The 25,303-nt window shown below is 38.9% G+C and overlaps 1 protein-coding gene across 1 annotated transcript; it reads right to left on the reverse strand.

The window, feature by feature from the left end:
• Positions 1-1,571: 1,571 nt before the first annotated feature.
• atp1b1b (ATPase Na+/K+ transporting subunit beta 1b) lies at positions 1,572-10,734 on the reverse strand. Its single transcript, XM_051701995.1, has 6 exons — positions 10,501-10,734; positions 8,344-8,472; positions 4,849-5,004; positions 3,663-3,850; positions 3,118-3,201; positions 1,572-2,989 (listed from the first exon to the last, which is right to left on the reverse strand). Exons 1-6 carry the CDS (start codon positions 10,592-10,594, stop codon positions 2,729-2,731), a joined length of 912 nt encoding a protein of 303 aa, XP_051557955.1. The 5' UTR covers positions 10,595-10,734; the 3' UTR covers positions 1,572-2,728.
• Positions 10,735-25,303: the final 14,569 nt, after the last annotated feature.

Here is a 25,303-nt window from a genome sequence, read left to right on the forward strand (position 1 = left end):
CCAGTCAACAAATAAAGTTCTTCTGAACCCAAATGATTGATTATTTTGAGAAACAAAACAATACTTATATACTTTATAACTACAAATGTTTGCTTCCGTACATCTCTGTGACGTGAGCTCATAAGAGGGATGACGTAAGCTCGTTGGTAAGGTCACGCATCACGTGGAGGAGTCAGGAAACGCATCATTGTTTACAAGAGAAACTTGCATACGTACACGCCTACATGATGTAAAAGAAAATGGGACTCATCGGACCAGGCGAACTTCTTCCACTGCTCCAAGGTCCAGTTCTAACGCTTGCGTGCCCATTGTAGATGCTTTCAACGGTGGACAGGTGTCATCATGGGCACTCTGGTCAGTCTGTGGCTATGCAGCCCCATACACAGCAGGGTGCGATGCACTGTGTGTTGTGACACATTCCTCCCATAACCATCATTACAATTTTCTGTGACTTGTGTGCCACAGCAGACTTTCTTTCGGTTTGGACCAGATGGGATAGCCTTCGTTGCCCTCGTGCATCGATGAGCCTTGGGCGCCCAGCACCCTATCGCCGGTTTGTGGTTTGTCCCTCCTCGGACCACTGTCGGTAGATACTCACCACTGCTGACCGGGAGCACCCCACAAGCCTTGCCGTTTCAGAGATGCTCTGAGTCGGTCATCTGGCTAGAACAATTTGGCCCTTATCAAAATCACTCAGGCCTTTACTCCTGCCCAATTCTCCTGCATTCAACACCTTGACATGTGGCCTTGTTAGGAGATGACCAACGTTATTCGCTTCACCTGTGAGTGGTCAAAATGTTTTGGCTCATTGGTGTAGACTCTTGGAGCATTTAGACGTCATCACGTTTAATTCGTAACATGCAGGGTTTTGAGCAAATGTATAATACAAGTAGATGTACATAGCAATAAGATACAGTCAGTGTTGTTCCAAATGATTTATTTTTTTAACCGTTAATATATTTTTTTTACACTCAATTCTCTCTAATCACCCATCAGACAGTCAACATGTCCAGCAGGTGAATTGCAATAGTTTGTGAAAGTATACAGAATGTCTTCTTCCTCATCGAGCAAATCAACAACACACTCATCATTGCTGCTGCAGTTTGTAGAGAGATGCATTTTGTTTTGCCGAGCGGCTTGCTACAGAACTTGCTTGTGATTCCATGAATCCATGGTAGTTCTTCTTCTCATCTGTGATGGTGAAGGGCAGATCAGCTGAAAGATGCTTTGCTCCACCTACTGTACCGGGGTAAAGTTGCTTGTTGATTATTGCCACCTATTGTAAAAGCATGAATGTGCTAACAGCGATCATTCCCTTTGCTTTTAAATGGAAAGGGCCATTTGTCCGCAATTTGTTTCTCATTATCGCATCGCCTTAAGACCTTAAGTTTGAGCAATAGTAATATGTTTGCCTTGAAAAGTACCACAAATTTGTTTTGCGAGTATTTCACTTGAATGTGAAACCTATATCTAAAGTTCAAAAAAGTACACAGAAAAGCTTAAAATGGCTTATATTTGTAAAGATTAAACAATATTTCTAAATGTTTATAGAATAAAAACACTACCACAACTTAAGAGTCTCAGTTTTATTTTGGTTAGTTTTTTTCCAGTTTATTTTCAACATGAGAACCTGTGGGACTCGTGAAAGTTGACATTTCTAATGGCTTACACTGTGCACGCCTACAAAACATCCCAATGGACAGGGTATTGCATTAGTTCTGAAAAAATCTAGAATAATCTTAATGGCTTTGGCATTATTAACATTCATGACACTTTTCTGCTGAAAACGAACAAAATATTTAATTATAAATATACCAGTTTAGAACATTCAACCACACCATGTGATGTCTTTGATGAAAAGAAGAACGACAAGGCAAGGGAGAAAATGTGTCATAAAAACAAAAACAAAAGCTACAGTATCAGTTTCCTCCACATGCAATTGAGACCATAAAACCAAAGGCAACATCTACATTCAATGAAAACCAATCAACAAATAGAAGTATAATCTTCCCTACATTGTAGTGATTTTAGAAAATAAAGTAAATTACCCACCGATTACACCTAAAAGATGCAAATTGAAAATCAATACCCCCGAAAGGCAATGTTAAGAGGCCAGTGTATTTCCATTAAGTAACTAAACATATATGTAGGCACATTTGACAAATGAAGCTGAATCACACACATGGCATGGCTTGAAACAACCTACATATGCAACTACTGTGCACTTTCTAAATATAGGGAAATCACACAAGGCAGCAATACAATACAAGAGGAACGAAACAGTGTTGGCTACATTGGTAGAGGAAATGTAATTTACAGTAAAACAACATGCCCCACTGATCATGGACCGACCGTTCTCATTCAATAGCAGAATAAATATTCTATGCTATGGCTAATCCTCCAGGCATTTATGTTCTAACCCAAGACCAGAAGCAGAAAAGCTTGAAGGAAAGAATACAGACAATGATAGGTCCCAAATGTTTAAGATGGTATGTATTAGACAAGCATTTTTAAATATTCTTTTTTAATTATTTATTAATCTCTCCTAATCTATAATGAGGCCACTTTCTGACGTGAGACACTTGTGCGTTCAAAAAACATCCCCTCAGTTAAACCCTATGGAAGACCAGTGAGAAACTTATCTCTGGTGCCTTTGTATCTCAGGTCAGAAGAGGGGCCTTAGTTTGCCTTTAAATAGGGAGAGAGTTGAGGTACTCTAATTCAGAGGTCATGATTTGTAGACACCGATTTTAATATCAAATCGTCCTTGGTAGCGATCCTTGTCATTGTAATAAATGTTTTCCCCGAACACTTTGCACTCGACACGGATTTCCGTGTTCACGGTGATGTTGACGAACTGGATGGCCACCAGAGGCTGCAGGTACTGGGGGTGCAGGAGTTTCCCATAGTAAGGGTAATACTGAAGGGGGAAGCCTTCTCCGATACCGTAGTACTTCACCTCCCCGAGCTTACCTGCATCCTCTTCTTTCTAATGATGTTTCAAAGAAGATGAGAGAAGATGGTATCAATTAGCAAAACATTTTACTCAGTTTAACACTGTACATATGTGCAGAACATCCAATAATGATCGATGCAGTAGCTGAAAGAAATGCTTACCCTGTTTGTGCAGTGCAGTGGGATCAAATTGGACTGGACTTTGTGCCATGCCTCTTCTGGAATGCTTTCATTCGACTTTGGTGGCTAAAAGGGAAAATATACTTTTTAACCGACTTTTTAAATGACAGAAAATGCATCACATTGCATATGATTTTAGCCTATTTTTCTGATTTTTGTCACCAAACTGTCAACAAATATAGTTTTGTTTCTGTATGCCAAGCAGTGTCAAGATGTATGCTCATTTCCTGTTTGCCAGCTTTTGTGTCAAATTTTTTACAGATTTATTAGAAAATGGGAATGAAAATCCAAAAATTAATTTTGTGTTGCTTGGTCTAAAGATTATCTAACCCAGTTTTGTGATTGGACAAATATTTATAAGAGCAAAAAAATAAACAAATAAAACTGTTTAGTTAAAATCAAAAATGGTGGAAATTCTAGTCAGAGAGAAATTGAAATCTAAGATAAAAATTGTTCCCAAAACAAACCAGGCAAGATCCTAAAAACATTTTGTTAATAAAACTTGGAATATCTAATAATAAACAAACCTTGGGTCTGAAATTCACAATCCTGTTGAGTTTGACGATCAAGCAGGGCTTCCCCTGAGAGAATCCAAAATCATGATTGTCCCCAAGGCCAGAGCAGGGCCCAAGCAAAGACCTCGAGAACTGACAAGCCTTCCTACCTCCAATATCACTGTCTAGATCCCCTCTGTTCTTGTATTCCTGGGGTTCATCTGTGAAAATATACATAGATATTTAATTTATTTATTTATAGAAAAATAAACATACACAGGATTGTAAGACACAACATCTACACTCTGCATTCTAGTTGGGTACGTCGACTGCAGCTAACTGCTCTGGCTTTAGAAATATTGAAATGTATTCAGCAAATGTATTCAGTGACTAGCGTAATGAAACCCCCTAGTTCAGCACCAATCGTTCACACTTCAGACTGAAAAAAGACTCAGAGTTGGGGTGAAAAGATATAAAAATGTGGTAGGGGAAGGGGGTGGGAAGGGATATGGACAGGAGGGGGTGAAGAGCTACAACTTACTTCCAAAACATACTCACAACAGAGATGGCTAAACACAAGTGGAGATGAAAACAAAAGAGTTTTGGGGCACTTTGCTGTATATCAATCATGGGACAAAAGTGTGAAGAGTTAATACTATAGAACAGTTTGCAAATCTGCAAAAAGATTTAGATGTTTTGTTAAAAATTTTGAGAATGAAGTGTGAACACCACAGGCTTAATACATGTTAAACTCTACAAAGACCATTTAAGGCATAATGTTGATTTACTCCAGCTGCTTCATGTTTGGAGTGCGTATAGCAAAACTGCAACCTACAAACATGCTTACTTCGGTACAGTTATGGACTGTGGTCCATTATAACCATTGATTTCAATCCATAGAGTTTTGCGTTAAAGCACACCTCACTTTTCTGTTGCCTGAGTACTGTTGAAGTCTTGCGCCTGCCCAGAACAGCTGTTATGTCCATGAGTTTGAATTCTCTGCTGTAATGCCAGCTCAGGCAGTTCAGTGATTGAATGAAAGCGTTCCATCTCATGAATAATGTGGAGAAACGCTTAGAATCTCATGACGTATGTGTGTAAAAAAACTGTGATCTAGTATTTGCTCCAACATTTTGAGGTTAAAGAAAACAACAATCATGATGAACATCCATATTTATAACTCGCACAAGTAACAGGAGACAAATGTTTTATTTGGTACCTCCACAGTCTTCAAACTGCATTTGATCCTGCTGGTTATCTATGTCATAGGCTGATAGGAAATCTCTCATGGCTTTGGTGTATTTCAGGTACGTCTCCATATCATCATATTTGAAGATCAGCTCTGCCTTGTCTGAACGCGGGTAGTGGGTAAGTCCTATGCACAAGTTAATAACAACATATCGGTCCATCAGTCTCAACGTAGTTCATGCAAAACCTGCCCAAATGATTCTTCTTTCCCCCCCACCCCAATCTTTCTAACCTCACAGTAAACTATAAGAGGAACAGAGGCTTAGACAGCAATATAAATAATAACCTCCTAGCCCATCTATGACCCCTGCTGGGTCACAGAACCAGTATCAAAGCTACATTATGATATATTTATTTAAAGGGTTCCCAACCTTTTTTGTCTAATAAACCATTATGACCCTATGTACCGCCTAAGATTTTAAGTAGCCAAATGTTCTAACTAGGGCTGTCAATCGATTAAAATTTTTAATTAGATTAATAACATGATATGCTACAAATTTATCAAATTAATAGCAATTAATCACATATAAATATTTTCTGAGAAAGCCCCTCAAATAACAATAATTTAATATATCATGATTAAATAATTTTAAATAGTTATATTTCAATAATTATAAATATAATATATTATAAAAACGTAAATTTAGATAAAGTAAAAATGTAGTTAAAATGCGAGTAAAGCATTGATAAGACAATACAAAAAGTGGCTTTAGAAAGCAGTATATTGTTTTTTTTTTCTATATTGTTGAACATAAAGGCCCGGGTATAATTAGTTTTTCTGCATTCCTGATCGGATTGCGCCCGGTTGACCGCATTGCCTTTCAAAGTATACTCTTTTGATCGCGAGTGAATACGAACGCGTTCGACGCATGCACACTACGGCGCATGCTGACGATGCGCACAGACAAGGCATGTCCGCGTGTCGAGAAAATCTGGGCCATACGCAGACATTCCACACAGACCACACATTACAAAATCTGTGTCTAGCATACTATGCAATGAGCGATCAGCAATGTGGCCAACCGAAGTATACTTTGCCCTTAAGCCTGTCATTGGCCTACAGTCCACAGCAATCTATTTTGCAATGAGGCATTTGTAAGGGCATTTCTAAGAACGTGTCAATGTAAAGATGCTTTTGGAGTGTCTCACTTTGGTTGTGTCGCATAATAAACACAGCGCTTTTCGGTTGCTGGTTGAAATTAAACATAGTTTGAAACTTAGAAAAACACGTCTCGAAATCCCTGCATTCAGAATTGTGCTACGTCCAGTTTTTTTGAAAACAGGAATGCGTTCTCATCTTGTGCTGTCACTAGTGTCAAACAAGCCTGAGTGTGGTTTGTTCTCTGTACAGCTGCGCATTTTGAATTTTACTTACTGCCCCCTGCTGATTACAGGTGATACTTCAAGCTTGAATTGCTCCGATGGTAGGAATATTCCGCATTACAGTCCGGGGACATGATTTATTGCGTAATATTTTATATAAAATAATGCACTGAATTAAAGCATTAAATCGACAACCCTAGTTCTAACCTTTTAATTAAAATTAAAGTTTTGTGGCTTTTAGTCCATGTTTTGGACTTTTCTTTTTAGCTTTAAGGCCGAAAGTATTGTTGTATACCTCTAAAAGTTAACAAACAAGTTTTAGCTGATATGCATTACAAATTTACTGGCTTTCTCTTCCTGGATCAAAATCATTCATGCGTAGACATGTTTGGCCAATAAATTGCTCTCTAGAATGTGAATGTCTGTCTCGCTGTCTAATGCTGCCTGGAACCAATCAAATCATGTTTATTTTTCTGGACTGTGACATACACTAAAGGCTATTGGCTGTTTAAAAAAAAGGAAATGCTTTTTGATACGTCCTACCCCAACTTCCTGTTTCAATAGGAAATGTGTCAATAAAGGAAAGAATTTGTTCTGAAGTGTGTGTGTCAAACTATATCATGGGGTCTTTAAAGCTGCACTACGTAAGATTTTTTGGTTCAAAATTAACATATTGGCATTATTGATTGAGTAGATAAACAATCAGTGTTCAAAACAATGTCCTTACCATACCCTGATTCACTACGGTAAATAATTTGTTTTCTGAGCTGTCAGGTCGGATTAAGAGTGAAATTGCAGGTTTATGCCGTTCAACCTTGCGTCATTACATCATGTCTGTAAACAGAGGAAAGAAGTACCGGCTGTCTCATGTTCTGCCTGGAGAAACTACGTTCAGTCAGTCACACTCACACAGTTCAGGACAGCATCGCTGCAGTCTGGTTGGATGTTTTCTGTTATCTGTTTGGCGAAGTTGTTTACCTGCTATAATGCTTGGATATGTTGTCTGGTAGGGTTGTTGAAGCTAATAATGCTTGTCACGATTGTATGAATCGAACATTATTCATACAAGTGTTAACAGGTTGAGATGTATCTATGTTGTAGGGGGAAGTTACTGTGACATGTTTACTAATATTTTTGACTTCTGAAATTTACTTTTTGTAATTGTTATATTGCATATTTAAATATAATATTTTTATGTTTAATAAAGTATATTTTATCCCCATCATTATTGAATCCTTGTTTTATGTTTTTAGTTTATGCTGTTATTGTGTGCAGTGCATAGACATACTATTGTAGTATTACGGTTCACTTGCATTATCAACTGAGGCTGTACAATATAATTAAAAATAATAAAGTCTTCCACTGAACTCGTATTAGCCATATCACCAGTTTCACCTCTTAACTTGATAAGTGTAGAACAAAATCAAACATAAATAAACACTTGAATAATTATATTAAAATATACTGGTAACTGGTGGTGATTGAGTCCCTTGTTCTCTATGTAGAAACGCTTTGAGTGTAGTGTCAAAAAAGCGCTATGAGTGTAAAATTCATTCATTCAAAATATGTAAATAAGACTGTTTTTTATCTTCATCAAAGCAAATAATATTTCAGTTTTAAATTTTTAATCATATAACATCAAATCAAAATGAAAATAGCACATTATGACTCTGGCTCTGAATATCTCCCAGTCATGATCACACACAGGCAATGTCTAGGTAAACTCAAATCATGAGATTCATCCGCCAGAAGAGCAGTGCCAAAACATGACTGACATAAAAGTGTTCTTCCGCAAATTGCTTGCAATTTTAAGTTTCAACCACAGATGTCGCTAGAGAGCACAAAGTTACGTAGAGCAGCTTTAATAAAAATAATGAATAAATGAATGACCCTTTTTGTATAAAGAACCAGAATAGTGTTATAATTTATTTATATTTTATTTGTATCCATTTTATTTTAATTTGGCATTGGAATTTATATCACACCAACCCACTGCAGTTCCATCACGAACCTCTAGGTGTTTGCGAATCCTAGGCTGGGAAACACTGCTTTGTATAAAGTCCAGCTCAACTTAATTTTACACTCACAATAACTTTTATGAGGGGTATAAAGTCCAAAACAGCCACCACAGTAGAGCTGTTACCTGGAGGAGCGACTCTGTCCTGCCAGGTGGGTTTGTAATCGTTCAGGGTGAGGAGGAGAACCTGGATGGTGCCGATAAAGATCCCAGCCAGAAAGCCATAAAAGATGAGATAGAACAGAATGATTTTTGCTGTGGAAAAAGAGAGAAATGGGAAATATTTCAGTATGCTAATAAAAAGGAGGCATTGCAAATAGTTCTTAAATGATTCAAATTAAAATTCTATGAAAGAAAGTGACGTGTGTCTTCTCTGTAGAAAAAGAAGACTGATAATCATAATAAAACAATTAACCAGAACTTAATATCCATATACAAGCCATTATTGGAAATCACTACATGGAAGGATTTGATCCTAGGAAGCTTCTTGATGTTACAACAAACAGGCAAATGTGCTGACAGCATACCAGCAATACAAATGTCCTTAGTCTGTCCCCAAAAAGGGACAGAGGTGCCTGCATCACGAGATTTAATGAGTAATCAAAATGTCTTAAACATCAACAATGTGTAGGGGTATCACAGTGCAGTAAAACCAGTAAGGTCATATGTTAAGTCGAGACTGGTCAAACCAGTCTTACCACTTTTATCCCAAAATATTTTGTTGGCAGTCAATTAAAGATGACACAGTTATTAGATTGGGATTAATTTGAATTACACATACACAAGGGTACAAAGAGTACAGTGGTGTCCAGTGGTGCATAAAGCAATGTCAGAAGGTTACTGGATCCAAAGCTCTGCATGTCAACCTGATCATTTTCCTTACTAAATGATGGAATTGACATAATTTATCTCTAAAGAATTAGGTTTATATATGTCTTTCCATAAGGTAATGTTGTTTTGCTTTGCCTACGCAGGACATTTCAATGCTTCAAATAGTAATGACAGGCAGCCATCCTCAAGGAACTTCTAATGCTTAATAAAGAGCTCTTGCATGGATTTTGTATTGGTGTAACAAGTTACACACACTAATGCCTTCAGTTGGAGTTTTTGGGAGTTAAGGCAGGTTATAAATTTAGAAGACACACTGTAAAACCTGTAACCTGTAATTGTTACCTCAAGGAGCTATTTCTACCTGATATAACCAATTTTTTTTTTTTTTTTTTTTTTTTTTTTTTTTTGGGAGAAACTAATGCATTCAAGTTGATTCAGTGATGTTAAACAGTATTTTTTGACTTGAATAAAACATTTATTTTCAGTGCACTTGAGTTAAACTAGATAGGAATGTACAAATAAACTATTACATATATTTGAAGAATTACACTGATGTTAACTAATGATGCCTGAATCCCTTGAAGGCAAGAAGAACATGTATGACTCAAAGAGGGAGCTGCCTGAGCAGCACAGACATGGTTATCAATTAGTAACTGTTGCTGCCTCAAATACATCAGGTCAATATTCAGTGACACCTTTGATGAACAGTGATATCACTCAGAACCAATATACTAGGCCTTTCACCCTGTCACCTTGAACAATCATGCATTTTAACCATTTCTGTGTGTGTCACATTTATAATGACAATTGTGCCAATTCAATTAAGTGCTTATTGATTTAATGGCAATTCCCTTTTTGTAAACATAACTGCATAGCTATGCCTTTCATCTTCACCTTTGTGTTATTTTGATTATTTGGCTATTATTATTAATTACAGATACCTTTTTTAATTCAAATTCATCCTAGAATTAAACAACCAAAATCGAACTGATCAATAACGTGATGCTGTCCTTTAACTTTTTGTTTTGCCATCCCGCATCGAAACTGTGCACAGCGTACACAATACATTCGTGAAATATTTTTATATTGGGGAGAAAACGCGAAATACGTGAAACGCATCGTTAAAACTAAAAGCCTGGTGAAACAGGTGCATTAAAGCAACAATCTGCTTGTTCACAAATTGCAATAGACTATCAAAAACATCCTTGAACATCGCAAATATCGCATTGAGTCCATATATCGTTTATTCACCGATGTTGACCAAAGTCCGCGAGACATTTGCTGCAAAGTCAAATCACACAGGTTGCATCGTGACCAGACTGGCGGTCTATTGGTTCCTGCTATAGAAACGGTACCAGCAGCAATTTACCTGCAATGACAGCCTTCAAAGCGCTGTCCAATGTTCTGAAATCGACCGATACTGTCGATATAAAATCTATAGGTTATACTTACACCAACTACTACCAGTGCGCCCAAGAAATTCCTTCTTCTCCGAATTCCACAAAAACGCCTTCCATCCTCCGTCATCTTTATTTTGAGCCGGCATGATTTATTAGATCTTTTTGTTTGTCCCCTTGAGCGGCGGATTCCCTCGTATCTCCTCTCTTGCCTCCTTTTAAATACTACACCCCTTCCCGGAGCACTAAAGCCCACCGTGACATGGAGCCGTACCCAGCTGTTTCCAAGGTGCCCCGCATAATATATCCACTTGAACGCGCGGGTCCCGCCCACCGCCACCCAGCGCAATTCTCCGGGTCTGGACCAACAAATCACAAACGGAACATGCAAGACGTAACACAGTCGTGCAGCTCACGAAATTGTGGAGGGAATCACTTTACAATGGGAATGCGTAAAGAGACGTAAAAGCCTCGGTCATAAGACAGGTTGACAGGAGTGATGTAAAAACGCATGACGCAAGAAGAACCAGATACGTCTAACGGTCAGTGGGGGGAACGGATCTTGGATGCCCGTCGGCAAAAAAAGGCGTCTAGTGTATTTCCAATTTTACAAGCTGTTATATTTAGATGCATGTACAGGTGCATCTCAATAAATTAGAATGTCGTGGAAAAGTTCATTTATTTCAGTAATTCAACTCAAATTGTGAAACTCGTGTATTAAATAAATTCAATGCACACAGACTGAAGTAGTTTAAGTCTTTGGTTCTTTTAATTGTGATGATTTTGGCTCACATTTAACAAAAACCCACCAATTCACTATCTCAAAAAATTAGAATATGGTGACATGCCAATCAGCTAATCAACTCAAAACACCTGCAAAGGTTTCCTGAGCCTTCAAAATGGACTCTCAGTTTGGTTCACTAGGCTACACAATCATGGGGAAGACTGCTGATCTGACAGTTGTCCAGAAGACAATCATTGACACCCTTCACAAGGAGGGTAAGCCACAAACATTCATTGCCAAAGAAGCTGGCTGTTCACAGAGTGCTGTATCCAAGCATGTTAACAGAAAGTTGAGTGGAAGGAAAAAGTGTGGAAGAAAAAGATGCACAACCAACCGAGAGAACCGCAGCCTTATGATTGTCTTCACAAGGACTTCACAAGGAATGGACTGAGGCTGGGGTCAAGGCATCAAGACACAGACATGTCAAGGAATTTGGCTACAGTTGTCATATTCCTCTTGTTAAGCCACTCCTGAACCACAGACAACGTCAGAGGCGTCTTACCTGGGCTAAGGAGAAGAAGAACTGGACTGTTGCCCAGTGGTCCAAAGTCCTCTTTTCAGATGAGAGCAAGTTTTGTATTTCATTTGGAAACCAAGGTCCTAGAGTCTGGAGGAAGGGTGGAGAAGCTCATAGCCCAAGTTGCTTGAAGTCCAGTGTTAAGTTTCCACAGCCTGTGATGATTTGGGGTGCAATGTCATCTGTTGGTGTTGGTCCATTGTGTTTTTTGAAAACCAAAGTCACTGCACCCGTTTACCAAGACATTTTGGAGCACTTCATGCTTCCTTCTGCTGACCAGCATTTTAAAGATGCTGATTTCATTTTCCAGTAGGATTTGGCACCTGCCCACACTGCCAAAAGCACCAAAAGTTGGTTAAATGACCATGGTGTTGGTGTGCTTGACTGGCCAGCAAACTCACCAGACCTGAACCCCATAGAGAATCTATGAAAAATGCAGATGAGCTGAAGGCCACTGTCAAAGAAACCTGGGCTTCCATACCACCTCAGCAGTGCCACAAACTGATCACCTCCATGCCACGCCGAATTGAGGCAGTAATTAAAGCAAAAGGAGCCCCTACCAAGTATTGAGTACATATACAGTAAATGAACATACTTTCCAGAAGGCCAACAATTCACTAAAAATGTTTTTTTTATTGGTCTTATGATGTATTCTAATTTTTTGAGATAGTGAATTGGTGGGTTTTTGTTAAATGTGAGCCAAAATCATCACAATTAAAAGAACCAGAGACTTAAACTACTTCAGTCTGTGTGCATTGAATTTATTTAATACACGAGTTTCACAATTTGAGTTGAATTACTGAAATAAATGAACTTTTCCACGACATTCTAATTTATTGAGATGCACCTGTATAGTGCATGCAGATAGATGAAGATGCCTGTAGGACCCGTATGTATTTAGAAGGAACAATAAAGGGCAATAAAGAACAGTTGGCTGAACAAATACGAGAGAGAGAGAGAGAGAGAGAGAGAGAGAGAGAGTATTTTCACTTGCAATTAGAGAATATTGTGTCTAGATAGATAGATAGATACAATGCAAACATACAAACATATCAAACCATTGTTTTGGACAACACATATAGTAATTCATAAATTGTATAAAATGACAACAAATAATAATAATAAAAAAAGTAATAAAAAAAAAAAAGAAAGAAAGAAGGGCCTTTGTCCTGAGAACACAGTTCAACCTTTTGGTTGAAATCTACATACAGTTCATTAGTTGTATAGACCAGTTTTGTTTTATTGTGTTTACTTATTTACCCAAGAGCTATTTCAAAAATATGATGATATTGTAATTGTCAGCAGCCATTTCATCCTGCAGCTCTTGCCTGGTTGCCCACTAAAGCTAAGCAGTGTTGAGTCTGGCCAGTACCTGGATGGGAGACCTCCTGGGGGAAAAAACTAAGGTTGCTGCTGGAAGTGGGATTAGGGAGGCCAGCAGGGGGTGCTCACCCTGTGGTCTGTGTGGGTCCTAATGCCCCAGTATAGTGATAGGGACACTATACTGTAAAAAAGCACCGTCTTTCGGATGAGACTTTAAACCGAGGTTCTGACTCTCTGTAGTCATTAAAAACCAGGGCACTTCTTGTAAAGAGTAGGGGTATAACCCTGGTGTCCTGGCCAAAATTCCCCCCACTGGCCCTTATCTATCATGGCCTCCTAATAATCCCCATCCCTGAATTGGCTACATCACCCTACTCTCCTCTCCACCAATAGCTAGTGTGTGGTGGGTGTTTTGGCACACTATGGCTGCTGTTGCATCATCCAGGTGGATCCTGCACACTGGTGGTGGCTGAGGAGATTCACCCTATTCTATGTAAAGTGCTTTGAGTGCTAGAAAAGTGCTATTAAATGTAATTAATTATTATTCAGATTAAAAATTGTTATTGATTCCTATAGAAAACAAAGAAAAGCAAAACATATACTTACAGAATCAATATTTAACCCCACTATTACCCCACCCCCACCCCCTCCCAATCCCAAACCCCACCCTGACCCTCAACAACATCCCTGTGGTCACAAATGATTATAGACATCCCAAAAAACAAAAAACAAAAAAAACAACTGTATATATATACAGTTGAAGTCAGAAGTTTACATACACCTCATCCAAATACATTTAAACTCAGTTTTTCACAATTCCTGACATTTAATTGTAGAAAACATTCCCTGTTTTAGGTCAGTTAGGATCACTATTTTAAGAATGTGAAATGTCAGAATAATAGTAGAGAGAATGATTTATTTCAGCTTTTATTTCTTTCATCACATTCCCAGTGGGTCAGAAGTTTACATACACTTTTTTAGTATTTGGTAGCATTGCCTTTAAATTGTTTAACTTGGGTCAAACATTTTGGGTAGCCTTCCACAAGCTTCTCACAATAAGTTACTGGAATTTTGGCCCATTCCTCCAGACAGAACTGGTGTAATTGAGTCAGGTTTGTAGGCCTCCTTGCTTGCACACGCTTTTTCAGTTCTACCCACACATTTTCTATCAGATTGAGGCCAGGCCTTTGCGATGGCTACTCTAATACCTTGACTTTGTTGTCCTTAAGCCATTTTGCCACATCTTTGGATGTATGCTTGGGGTCATTGTCCATTTGGAAGACCCATTTGCGACCAAGCTTTAAGTTCCTGGCTGATGTCTTGAGATGTTGCTTCAATATATCCACATAATTTTCCTTTCTCATGATGCCATCTATTTTGTGAAATGCAGCAGTCCCTCCTGCAGCAAAGCACCCCCACAACATGACACTGCCACCCCCATGCTTCACGGTTGGGATGGTGTTCTTTGGCTTGCAAGCCTCACCCTTTTTCCTCCAAATATAACGAGGGTCATTATGTCCAAACAGTTCAATTTTTGTTTCATCTGACCAGAGGACATTTCTCCAAAAAGTAAGATCTTCGTCCCCATGTACACTTGCAAACTGTAGCCTGGCTTTTTTATGCCGGTTTTGGATCAGTGGTTTCTTCCTTGCTGAGCAGCCTTTCAGGTTATGTCGATATAGAACTCGTTGTACTGTGGATATAGATTCTTGTCTACCTGTTTCCTCCAGTATCTTCACAAGGTCCTTTGCTGTTGTTCTGGGATTGATTTGCACTTTTCACACCAAACTATGTTCATTTCTAGGAGACAGAATGCATCTCCTTCCTGAGTGGTATGATGGCTGCGTGCTCCCATAGTGTTTATACTTGCATACTATTGTTTGTACAGATGAATGTGGTACCTTCAGGCTTTTGGAAATTGCTCCCAAGGATGAACCAGGCTTGTGGAGGTCCACAGTTTTTCTGAGGTCTTGGCTGGTTTCTTTTTATTTTCCCATGATGTCAAGCACAGAGGCACTGAGTTTGAAGGTAGGCCTTAAAATACATCCACAGGTACACCTCCAATTCAGTACACTTCCTATCAGAAGCTAATTGGCTAATTGTCTAAAGGCTTGACATCATTTTCTGGAATTTTCCAATCTGCTTAATGGCACAATTAACTTAGTGTATGTAAACTTCTGACCCACTGGAATTGTGATATAGTCAATTAAAAGTGAAACAGTCTGTCCATTAACAAGTTTTGGAAAAATTACTTGTGTCATGCACAAAGTAGATGTCCTAAATGACTTGCCTAAACTATAGTTTGCTGATATTAAATCTGTGGAGTGGTTAAAAAATGAGTTGTAATGACTTCAACCTAAGTGTATGTAAACTTCTGACTTCAACTGTATATATAATAATCACACAGATTTAAAACTAAACTTCTCTCTCCACTACCCCTCCCCAAGAGCCCTCCAAAAATGGCAAATAGCTGGCACATTTCCCATCAAATGAATCTCAACTCCCCAGCCTTCAACATGACACTTCCTTGAAAGCTGCCACCCTCCCCATCTCCGTGCACCATTCTTGAAATGAGGGCGCTCCAACCGACTTCCATCCCCTTAAAAAAAATTGTCTGCCGATCATGACACAGGTTAGAAACCAAATTTTATGTGTTTATCTCCGATATTGATGACCGCCCCATCTCCTAAAATACAGAGTCTTGGGCAAAATGAAATTTGAGTGCCTAATATATCAAACATAAAACTCTTAACCTTCAACCAAAATTCTTGGATCTTAACACACCACCGAAAAACATGGCTTGTGTCTCCATCTTCTGATTGGCATTGCCAGCAGGTGGGTGTGTCTTTAAGACCAAGCCTATACAATCTAGAAGTAGTCCAATAGAATCAATGTAAATTCTTGAATTGCATATAGGCACACCCTTGCATCTCTAGATGCAGACTTGACATTTTTAGAATCCTAGCCCACACTCCTTCCTCCAATACAAAGTTTAAATCTTTCTACCATAATCTCTTGACAGAAGTTAAAGCTCCGTCTCCCAGACTCTGAATTAGCAGGGAGTAATATACTGATGCCTCATGACCTTTTCCAAAAGCAGTAATCACCACTCCCAGAGTATCTGCCGCTTTAGGGGGGTGTATGCTACTCCCAGAAATAGTACAGTGCAGGTGGTGCAGCTGTAAATACCTAAAGAACTTAGATCTGGGAATCCCAAAATGTTGGACCAAATTTTCAAAGGATCTCAACACTCCACTCTCATATAGGTCACCGAGTGTGTTAACCTCCCTCACAATCCACTCTGACCAGCAGAAAGGGGACTTATTAATACATCATTTGGGGTTCAGCCATATGCTCAAGGCAACATTAAATAAATGTCCGGATTAAACACTCCGGACACTTTTGTCCATATGGAGTGAAAATGCGACATAATGGGGTGTAACTTAACTTTTTTGATTAGTTTGATAGAAAGCTTTGCAATGGGGAAATAGGGGCAAGAACTTCCTGTTCAATACAAAACCAGGGAGGGGCTCTCTCAGGTGGAAGCGACCAATGAGCCAAATGTCTGAGACCGAATGCATAATTATAAAACAAAATCTTGGGTAGGCCTAGCCCACCTTTGTCAATCGGCCAATGCAACTTACTGAAATGTAATCTGGGACATTTACCATTCCAAATGAAGGACTTCGCTATGCTGTCAAATTGCTTGAAATAAGAGAGGGGGATATCTACAGGGAGAGATTGGAGCAGGTAGTTGAATTTTGGGATACAATTCATTTTAATAACATTAACCTTCCCAATCATAGATAAATGTAATGAAGCCCACCTGTCCACATCACTCACAAACCTTTTTATTAAAGGGTCAAAACTGACTCTAACTAAATCACACAAATTTGCTGGGAATAAAATGCCCAAATAATTAATGCCCTGTTTGAGCCACTGGAAGGCGCCCAGCTGAAAAGCCGTTACTTGGCAGTACGTTGTCAGAGCCAAAGCTTCAGATTTAGACCAATTGACACTGTATCCTGAGAACTTAGAAAAGGAATGAATAATTCTGTGGAGGCAAGGCATAGATCTAGTAGGGGCGGAGACAAATAATAAAATATCATCTCTGTAAAGCAAAAGTTTATGCGCCACACCTCCTGCCACCACCCCTGGAAAATCCTCCTCCTTTCTTATCACGAATGCTAATGGTTCCAGAGCAAGACAGAACAATAATGGGGAAAGAGGGCAACCCTGCCAGGTGGCCTTATCCAAAGTAAAATAATCTGAAATTAATCCATTTGTTTGTACCGCCGCTACCGGGTGTCTATAAAGTAACTTAATCCATCCAATAAAAGTATTCCCGAACCTGTATATTTCCAAAATCTTAAAAAGATAATCCCATTCTACCATATCAAATGCCTTTTCGGTGTCAAGTGAGATGGCAGCGACCGGGGTCTGATCATTCGCCAATGACCACATGATATTTTTGATATGCCTAATATTATCAGAAGCCCCAAATAAACCCCACCTGATCAATATGTATAAGAGATGTCATAACTTTACTTAATCATTTAGCCAACATTTTTAACAATATTTTTACGTCTAGCTGGATCAGGGAAATTGGACGGTAACTCTTACACTCGCTTGGATCTTTGTCCTTTTTAAGAATCAGACTGATCCGGGCTTGTGTCATGGTTGGTGGAAGCTTTCCATTCTTTAATGATTTTGTATAAACTTCTAGCAAAAGTGGAGCCAGTAAGATAAGATTAGTTAGATAAGATCTAAAAAATTTAGCGGCAAGGCCGTCTGGCCCCGGAGCCTTGCCTATAAGCAAGGCCTTAATTACCTCGCCAAGCTCCTCCAAGGTTATCTCAGAATCAAGAGAATTTTTTTGTTCAGTCGTCAGTTTAGGAAGTTCTAATGGATCCACAAAGTTAACCAGTAATCAGTAAACGAAGTTGTGGAACTATAAATATCAAGATATAATTCTTTAAATGCATTATTAATATCAGTGGCCGAGGTAAATATTTCACCACCAGCAGAATTCACTGAGGGAATGGAAGAAAAAGACTCTCTCTGTTTTATATATCTAGCCAAAAGCTTCCCTGCTTTGTCCCCTGACTCAAAGTATGACTTTCTTGCCCTGAATAGCCAAAACTCTGTATTTCAATCGGGTCAATTAACTGAGGCCATTAGATGACATTCGGCGCTTCAGTTCTGCTTCGGCACATTTAATATTCCCTTCCAATTCCACGAGTTCTTGTGCTTTGGAGTTTTTTGGTGAATAAGGCATACTATATGATCCAGCCCCTAAAAACTGCCTTAAGTGCCTCCCAAGCCACGCCCACAGAGGATACTGAGGACCAGTTGGTCTCCACATAAAAATTGATTTCAGCCTTTAGCATTTGTTGGAATTCAGGATTTTGCAAAAGGGATACATTAAAGCGCCAACTATATGATTTCTTTTTCTCCGTATGTGGCAACACCTTTAAACACACCAGGGCATGATCTGAGACTAGAATTGATCAATCAACAACAGATGAAATGAGGGACTTAAATATATATTTAAAAAATCTTTTCTAGAGTAAATCTTATGGACTGATGAAAAAAAATGTATAGTCCATACCAGATGGGTTCAAAAGTCTCCAAATATCTGTAAGACCAAGATTTTTATACATTCTGTGAAGCATCAGTGTTGCTCTAGGGGGCTTGCACACAAGTCCATCACAAGATTAAAGTCTCCTCCCAATATTATGTCTTGAGGGGTGCCAGTGGCTTGGAACATCCCTTCAAGATCTATAAAAAAGCCCTGATCATCAACGTTAGGTGCGTAAATATTAGTCAAAATAAGACTTTGCCCCTGAATTTCTGCTAAAACAATAATGACTCTTCCTAATTTATCTTTAATCTGTTTGAGACATTTAATTGTAGATGTTTACTTGTCAGTGTAATGGCTCCCCTGCTCTTACTTGAGCCAGCACTAAAGAAAATATGTCCACCTTATATCTTCCCAAATTTGTCAGCTTCCTGCGGAGAAAGATGCGTTTCTTGAAGAAACACTATATCATATTTCTTACGCTAAAGAAGAGAAATAACCTTCCTTCTTTTTATGGGGTGCCCCAACCCATTCACATTCCACGTGGAAAGAGACAATCCACTCATATTAACAACTGACATTTTGACATATGAGAAAAAATAAATTGTGTGTCAAAAACAAAATTATAAAGACCACATTCAAACATTAGAGCAACAATCAAACCCCGAACTTCCCCCAGAACCAAACAAACAGAAAAAAGAAAAATGTGTGCATTAACCCTGCGCATGACGGCGCCAACTGGCGTCGATCCCTCTAACTCAAACAGTCCATGCACGCCTATGAGAGCCCCCGCGACTCTTTTGCCATTGGAATGTTCAAGTCCGGTGTATCTATGCACATTTTGTGAGACAGAATTATACAACAAAAGATAATCTATATAACAAACTTCAGCCAATAGGCAGAACCAGCAAAAAAATAAATAAATATAAACCCTAATTTTCTTCAGACAGTCAAATGAATGTTCAGTGAGCCGGCCCATTCGGCTACTACATGAGTGCAACAAATGACCTAATCACTCCAGTGTCGTGCAAGAAATACTCCACAAAACAAATTCCAGCCAATAGGAGGCATAAGCACAAAGAACGTGCAGATTCATCCACAACACTGTCCTAAAGGAGTGTTAATCCACAAAACAAACTCCAGCCGCTAGGCGGAACCAGCACAAAAAGAAACAAAAAATGTGCTCAGTTCCTTGAACAGTCAAGTCAATGTTCAGTGAGTCAGGCCCACTCGGCTGCAACGTGAGTACCACTAAATAACTTACTCGCTCCATTGACTTTATGAAGGACAATGCTTACTATGGGCATGTGAATGTTTTACGGCCATCCTTAGCATCTATTCTCAATTTGGCCAGGAACATCAGTGCAAAAGCGACCTTCCATTGATGTAAGAGTTTCTTGCATTCTTGAATCGATCACGTTTCTCCCTTGTCGAATTCGCAAGTAAGCAAGAAAATGCTGTGGTTTTTCCAAGAAAGCCTTTATCCTTAGCCAAGAAATCCTTTATTCTTCACCTCTGTAACACGAGATCATTATCGGATGATCAAAGAAATTTGGCCAGAATTGATCGGGGCCTGTTTCCCTCAGTGGATCGCCGAGCCGGAACCCTATTCCGCCGACTACGATTCTCCATATCCTCCAGCTTCTCCCAGACGCGCTCCAAATCCACCTTGGTCGCTAACGGATTAGCAGCTAATTCCCTCTCTGATGACTCCAGATAATCATCTATTTCCAATCCATTTCTCGACACCTCCCACTCTTGTAACCACCTCAGTGAATTTCATCTCCATGGCAGTGATCGATCAACGTATTATAGCAAGATCCTCCAAGTCAGCCACGACCTTCATCAGCATTGCTGACAAGTTCAACAATTCTCGCCGAATTTCCTGCACTTCTCCGGCCAAATCGGCTCCCTGGTCCCTGGCCTAGTCAGGGGCATCAGCTTGAGCATGTAAGTATCTTTTAATGTCTCCAGAGCCCGAGGATTTTGAATTCTTTGACATATTGCCTTACTAGAACAGTTATGGAACAGGGTGTATCGAATCTCACCGGTTTATGACAATAATAGTGTTAAAACTAGCAAAGTGCCCAGAGCTCGCCGTTCACATGTCCGAACCTCGCATGGTGTCACGTGATACTTATTAATTATTATTAATTAGGTTTGAAAGATATAATTCACAAAAATTATTTTAATTTATAACAGCTTTGAATTATGTGTTTAAAAACCAACAAAAACCACTGCTAGAGAAAACACACAAGGACTCTTGGCTCAAAACCTTTTACTGTACTTACTGAGCTATAGCCCTTGAGACAACTTCCCTGTGTGACAACTTTCCCCGGTTTCCTCTATAAGCATATACAGTATATTCTTTTTCTTGTAGTGGAAATATATGTAATGTATATTCTGTGTGTGGTCTGTGCCTTTCTTTTATTTCCATCATTGTGCACACACTGTAAATACTAATAGAATCTCAAATTGAAAAAAAAAAAAAAAAAAAAAAAAAAAAATATATATATATATATATATATATATATATATATATATATATATATATATATATATATATATGTAGTTTACTCAAGACTAATTTTGCACAATTCTTACAAGTTTTAATTAAGTTACTGTTACTTTCTAGTATTAACCTTAAAGTTGTCATTACTAAAAACATTTAAGTGGTCCTAATTAAATGGTACATGAAATGTCACATTTTGGAATCATAACTCAATTATATACGTTCTTTAAACTCAAAATTATCAAATACAATATTGCGGCCGTGTGGAATACTCATAAACCCTTGCACTTGAATAAATTATGTATGCTTGGTCAAAATAAGGGAACTTATGTAGAAAAATAATAATTGATATTTAAAATTGTATATAATTTTAATTCTTATGACTATTGTTTTTGTTTTGATGTAGCTGGTTGATAGTTGTGATCTTTGTGTAGTCACCGTGAGGATGACCTCTGATGAACTTGGAGCCTGTTAAATTTAAGCCATTCTTCTTTACTCAGTTGTACTTTACAGAAGTGCAGATTTATGTGCACTAGGAAGTACTGTGGAGAATCCAATGTTCCATATGACTAACCGAGATTTCAGTCATAATTTCCCTTATACTGTATAAGACGTGATATTACTCAGTTAAAATAATTATAAAAAAAGAGACTTTAATCACATATGAGTTACGTTTACTTGTAACTAGTTAACTTTACATATTAAGTTCAGTTAACCTAGTATTTAAATACATAATAAGCACATTTACTACTTAAATATGCAAACCGTTTGCCTTAAAACATTTAAGTAGGGTCAACAAATAAAATTTTACAGTGCAAACTCAAGCCCAAGTGCAAAAGAGCCCATAGATAGCTGTGACAAAACGTTACTAAAACATTAGTTTTAGTTTAGTTTGTTTAAAACTTTATTAATCCCAGCAGGGCAATTAAAGGTAGGCTACATGAGTGCTTCACAGAAAACAGAAAGTTAAAAGGCGAATAACCTCAGGCACAAAGGTACGTTTATAGCAATTTGTAGAACAGCTCGAATGTGAAGGCGTTCCTTTGAGTTCCTTAACATTTTAAACTTTCACCTAGATTAAAAGTTCATGAAGAGTTTGTGTGATACTCAAGGTAAATGTGCATAAATACTATAAGTTTACTATAGTGAAGCAGAGCAACAATGTACTGTTTACAAAATAAACACACGCAGGGGTGTAGCAATAAAATGCAGGATTATTTGAAAAGATAAAAAATGGGGAGGAAGAAAATGGAGCTATCATAATTGTTACCCTCCTTTGCACCTGTATGAATGCACATGCGTGCAAGTTTACATACACACACATTCATCCTTGACCAAGCAATGAACCACCTTGGAACACTGTTTACATGTATACAGAGCGTAGACTGAATTACAAATAAAGCACACAAAAGAGGCAAAGTTGTCAATGTCAAAAACTGAGTTTTCAAGATCACATTTGTCAAACTCAAGGTGAAGTCATAAAGAGACATTGTTTGATCGTTTTATAACATATTATTAGAATGTATTGTTTCATACACATGTTTACTTAGCTTTCTTATTGAGGAAATATACCATAAAGCTAATTATAATTACAACAGATTAACCCAAACCCTAACCCTAAATAAAAGCTTTTTATTTTCTACATTTATATAATACTAATGATAATAATATTAATAATAATAATAATAATAATAATAATAATAATAATAATAATGTATGAATCATTTTTCCAATTGAGGACATCCCCAGATGTCTTGAAAAAGAGGATTTGTCTGATGTGGCTAACTTCTGGAGACAAATTTCTCCCCAAAGCATACCCACCCCTTTTGATTGTTTGACAAGCTAATTATAATAACTACAGATTAACTCTTTACCAAACCCTAACCCTACCCATAAACAGTTGTCTTTAAAAAACAAAACAAAAAAAATAATAGTAGTATTATATTTTAACCTCTCATTTCATTGACTTTTGCAAACACTTTTTATACTCTTTGTCTAGTATGGATGCTAGTGGCACTGTCAGTCTGACATTGATCTACTTTACTCATTCCCTGGAATTATTTCAAAAATAGAAGTCTCTTTTGGCTGGTGCCCCAACAAAGAGTTGTAGATCAGAAGATACAGAAGATCAGAAGTCAATGCCACAATGGCTTCCTGTGCTGATGTTCCAGGAGATAGCGACTCTTGATTAATTTTCTCCCGACCTACAAGCAGAAACTAAAATCAGCTAAGCCTGTAGTAAGGACTGTAAAGAGATGGACCAATGAAGCAGAGCTGCAACTACAAGCCTGCTTTGACTGCACTGATTGGAGTGTTTTTGAGGCTGCAGCCACAGACCTGCATGAGCTCACAGATACTGTGACATTGTATATCAGTTTCTGTGAGGATATGTGCATTCCTACAAGGACATTTTTATCATTCAATGACAATATACCATGGTTTACAGGAAAACTCAGACAGCTTTGTCATGCCAAAGAGGATGCTTACAGAAGTGGGGATAAAATATTGTACAACCAGGCCAGGAACACACTGACTAAGGAAATCAGAGTGGCTAAAAGAAGCTACTCTGAAAAGCTGAAAAACTTCTTCAGCCAAAGATCCTGCATCTGTGTGGAAAGGCCTGAAAAGCATCACCAAGTACAAGACACCTCCCCCTCGCTCTGTAGAGAGTCAACTAATGGTTGATGAACTGAATGTGTTTTACAGCAGGTTTGAAAAGCCCAGTCTCACACCCCTCCCCCACTCTGATCTTCACTTCATACACACACCAACACCGCCTGGAAAATCTGCACTTATCATCTGTGAGGAGGATATTTGCCGGGTCTTTCAGAAACAAAAGACTAGGAAAGCTTCAGGCCCAGACGGTGTTTCACCTGCCTGTCAGAAAGTCTGTGCTGACCAACTCGCCGCCATCTTCACACAGATCTTCAATAGATCACTGGAGCAGTGTGAAGTTCCCTGCTGCTTCAAACACTCCACCATCATTCCAGTCCCCAAAAAACCCCAAATCACAGGACTTAATGACTACAGAACTGTCGTGTCACGTCTGTCATGAAGTCGTTTGAGAGACTGGTTTTGGCCTACCTGAAGGACATCACTGGACCCCTGCTGGACCCCCTTCATTTTGCTTACCTAACAAACAGGTCTGTGGATGATGCTGTCAATATGGGACTGCATTATATCCTGCAACACTTTGACAGACCTGGGACTTATGCAAGGATCCTATTTGTGGACTTCAATTCAGCCTTCAATACCATCATGCCTGATCTTCTCTCAACAAAACTGACCCAGCTCTCCGTGCCCACCCCAATCTGTTGTTGGATCACCAGCTTTCTGACAGATAGGCTGCAGGTAGTGAGACTGGGAAACTCACATCCAGGACCCTCACTATTAGCACTGGTGCTCCTCAGGGATGCGCTCTCTCTCCACTGCTCTTCTCCCTGTACACGAATGTCTGCACTGCAAAAGACCCCACTGTCAAGCTTCTGAAGTTTGCAGATGACACCATGGTCATCAGCTTCATCTTTGATGGTGACGAGTCTGCATACAGACGGGAGGTTGATCAGCTGGCTGTCTGGTGTGGTCACAACAACCTTGAGCTGAACATGCTCAAAACAGTGGAGATGATAGTAGACTTCAGGAGAACCCTCCCACCCCCTCACCATCCTGAACAGCACCGTGGCAGCAGTGGAGTCATTTAGGTTCCTGGGCTCTACCATCTCTCAGGACCTGAAGTGGGACACCCACATAGACTCTATTGTGAAAGGCTCAGCAGAGGCTGTACTTCCTTCGCCAGCTGAGGAAGTTCAACCTGTTAAAGCTAAAGTTAAAGCTCCATCCCCCAGACTCTGAATTTCTGGGGAGTAATACACTGATGCCTCATGACCTTTTCCAAAAGCAGAAATCACCACTCCCAGAGTATCTGCCGCTTCAGGGGGCTGTATGCTACTCCCAAAAATAGTACGGAACAGGTGGCACAGCTGTAAATACCTAAAGCTGAGATATGGGAATCCCAAAATGTTCAACCAATCGACATCCCCCACTCTTGTAACCACCTTAGTGAACTTCGACTCCATGGCAGTGATCAATCGACTTATTACAGCAAGATTTTCCAAGTCTGCAACGACCTTCGTCAGCATTG

This window comes from Myxocyprinus asiaticus, chromosome 7 (genome assembly GCF_019703515.2).
Source record: "Myxocyprinus asiaticus isolate MX2 ecotype Aquarium Trade chromosome 7, UBuf_Myxa_2, whole genome shotgun sequence".
Classification (NCBI taxonomy): domain Eukaryota; kingdom Metazoa; phylum Chordata; class Actinopteri; order Cypriniformes; family Catostomidae; genus Myxocyprinus; species Myxocyprinus asiaticus.

What these genes read in the sequence shown, in the direction of transcription:
- atp1b1b (XM_051701995.1), bottom strand. Translation starts at nt 10,594, where the DNA reads ATGCCGGCTCAAAATAAAGATGACGGAGGATGGAAGGCGTTTTTGTGG. An exon ending in GCAGTTTGAAGACTGTGGAG is followed by an intron (nt 3,851 to 4,848) that starts GTACCAAATAAA and finishes ATATTTTCACAG; the next exon opens with ATGAACCCCAGGAATACAAG. An exon ending in CACTGCACTGCACAAACAGG is followed by an intron (nt 2,990 to 3,117) that starts GTAAGCATTTCT and finishes AAACATCATTAG; the next exon opens with AAAGAAGAGGATGCAGGTAA.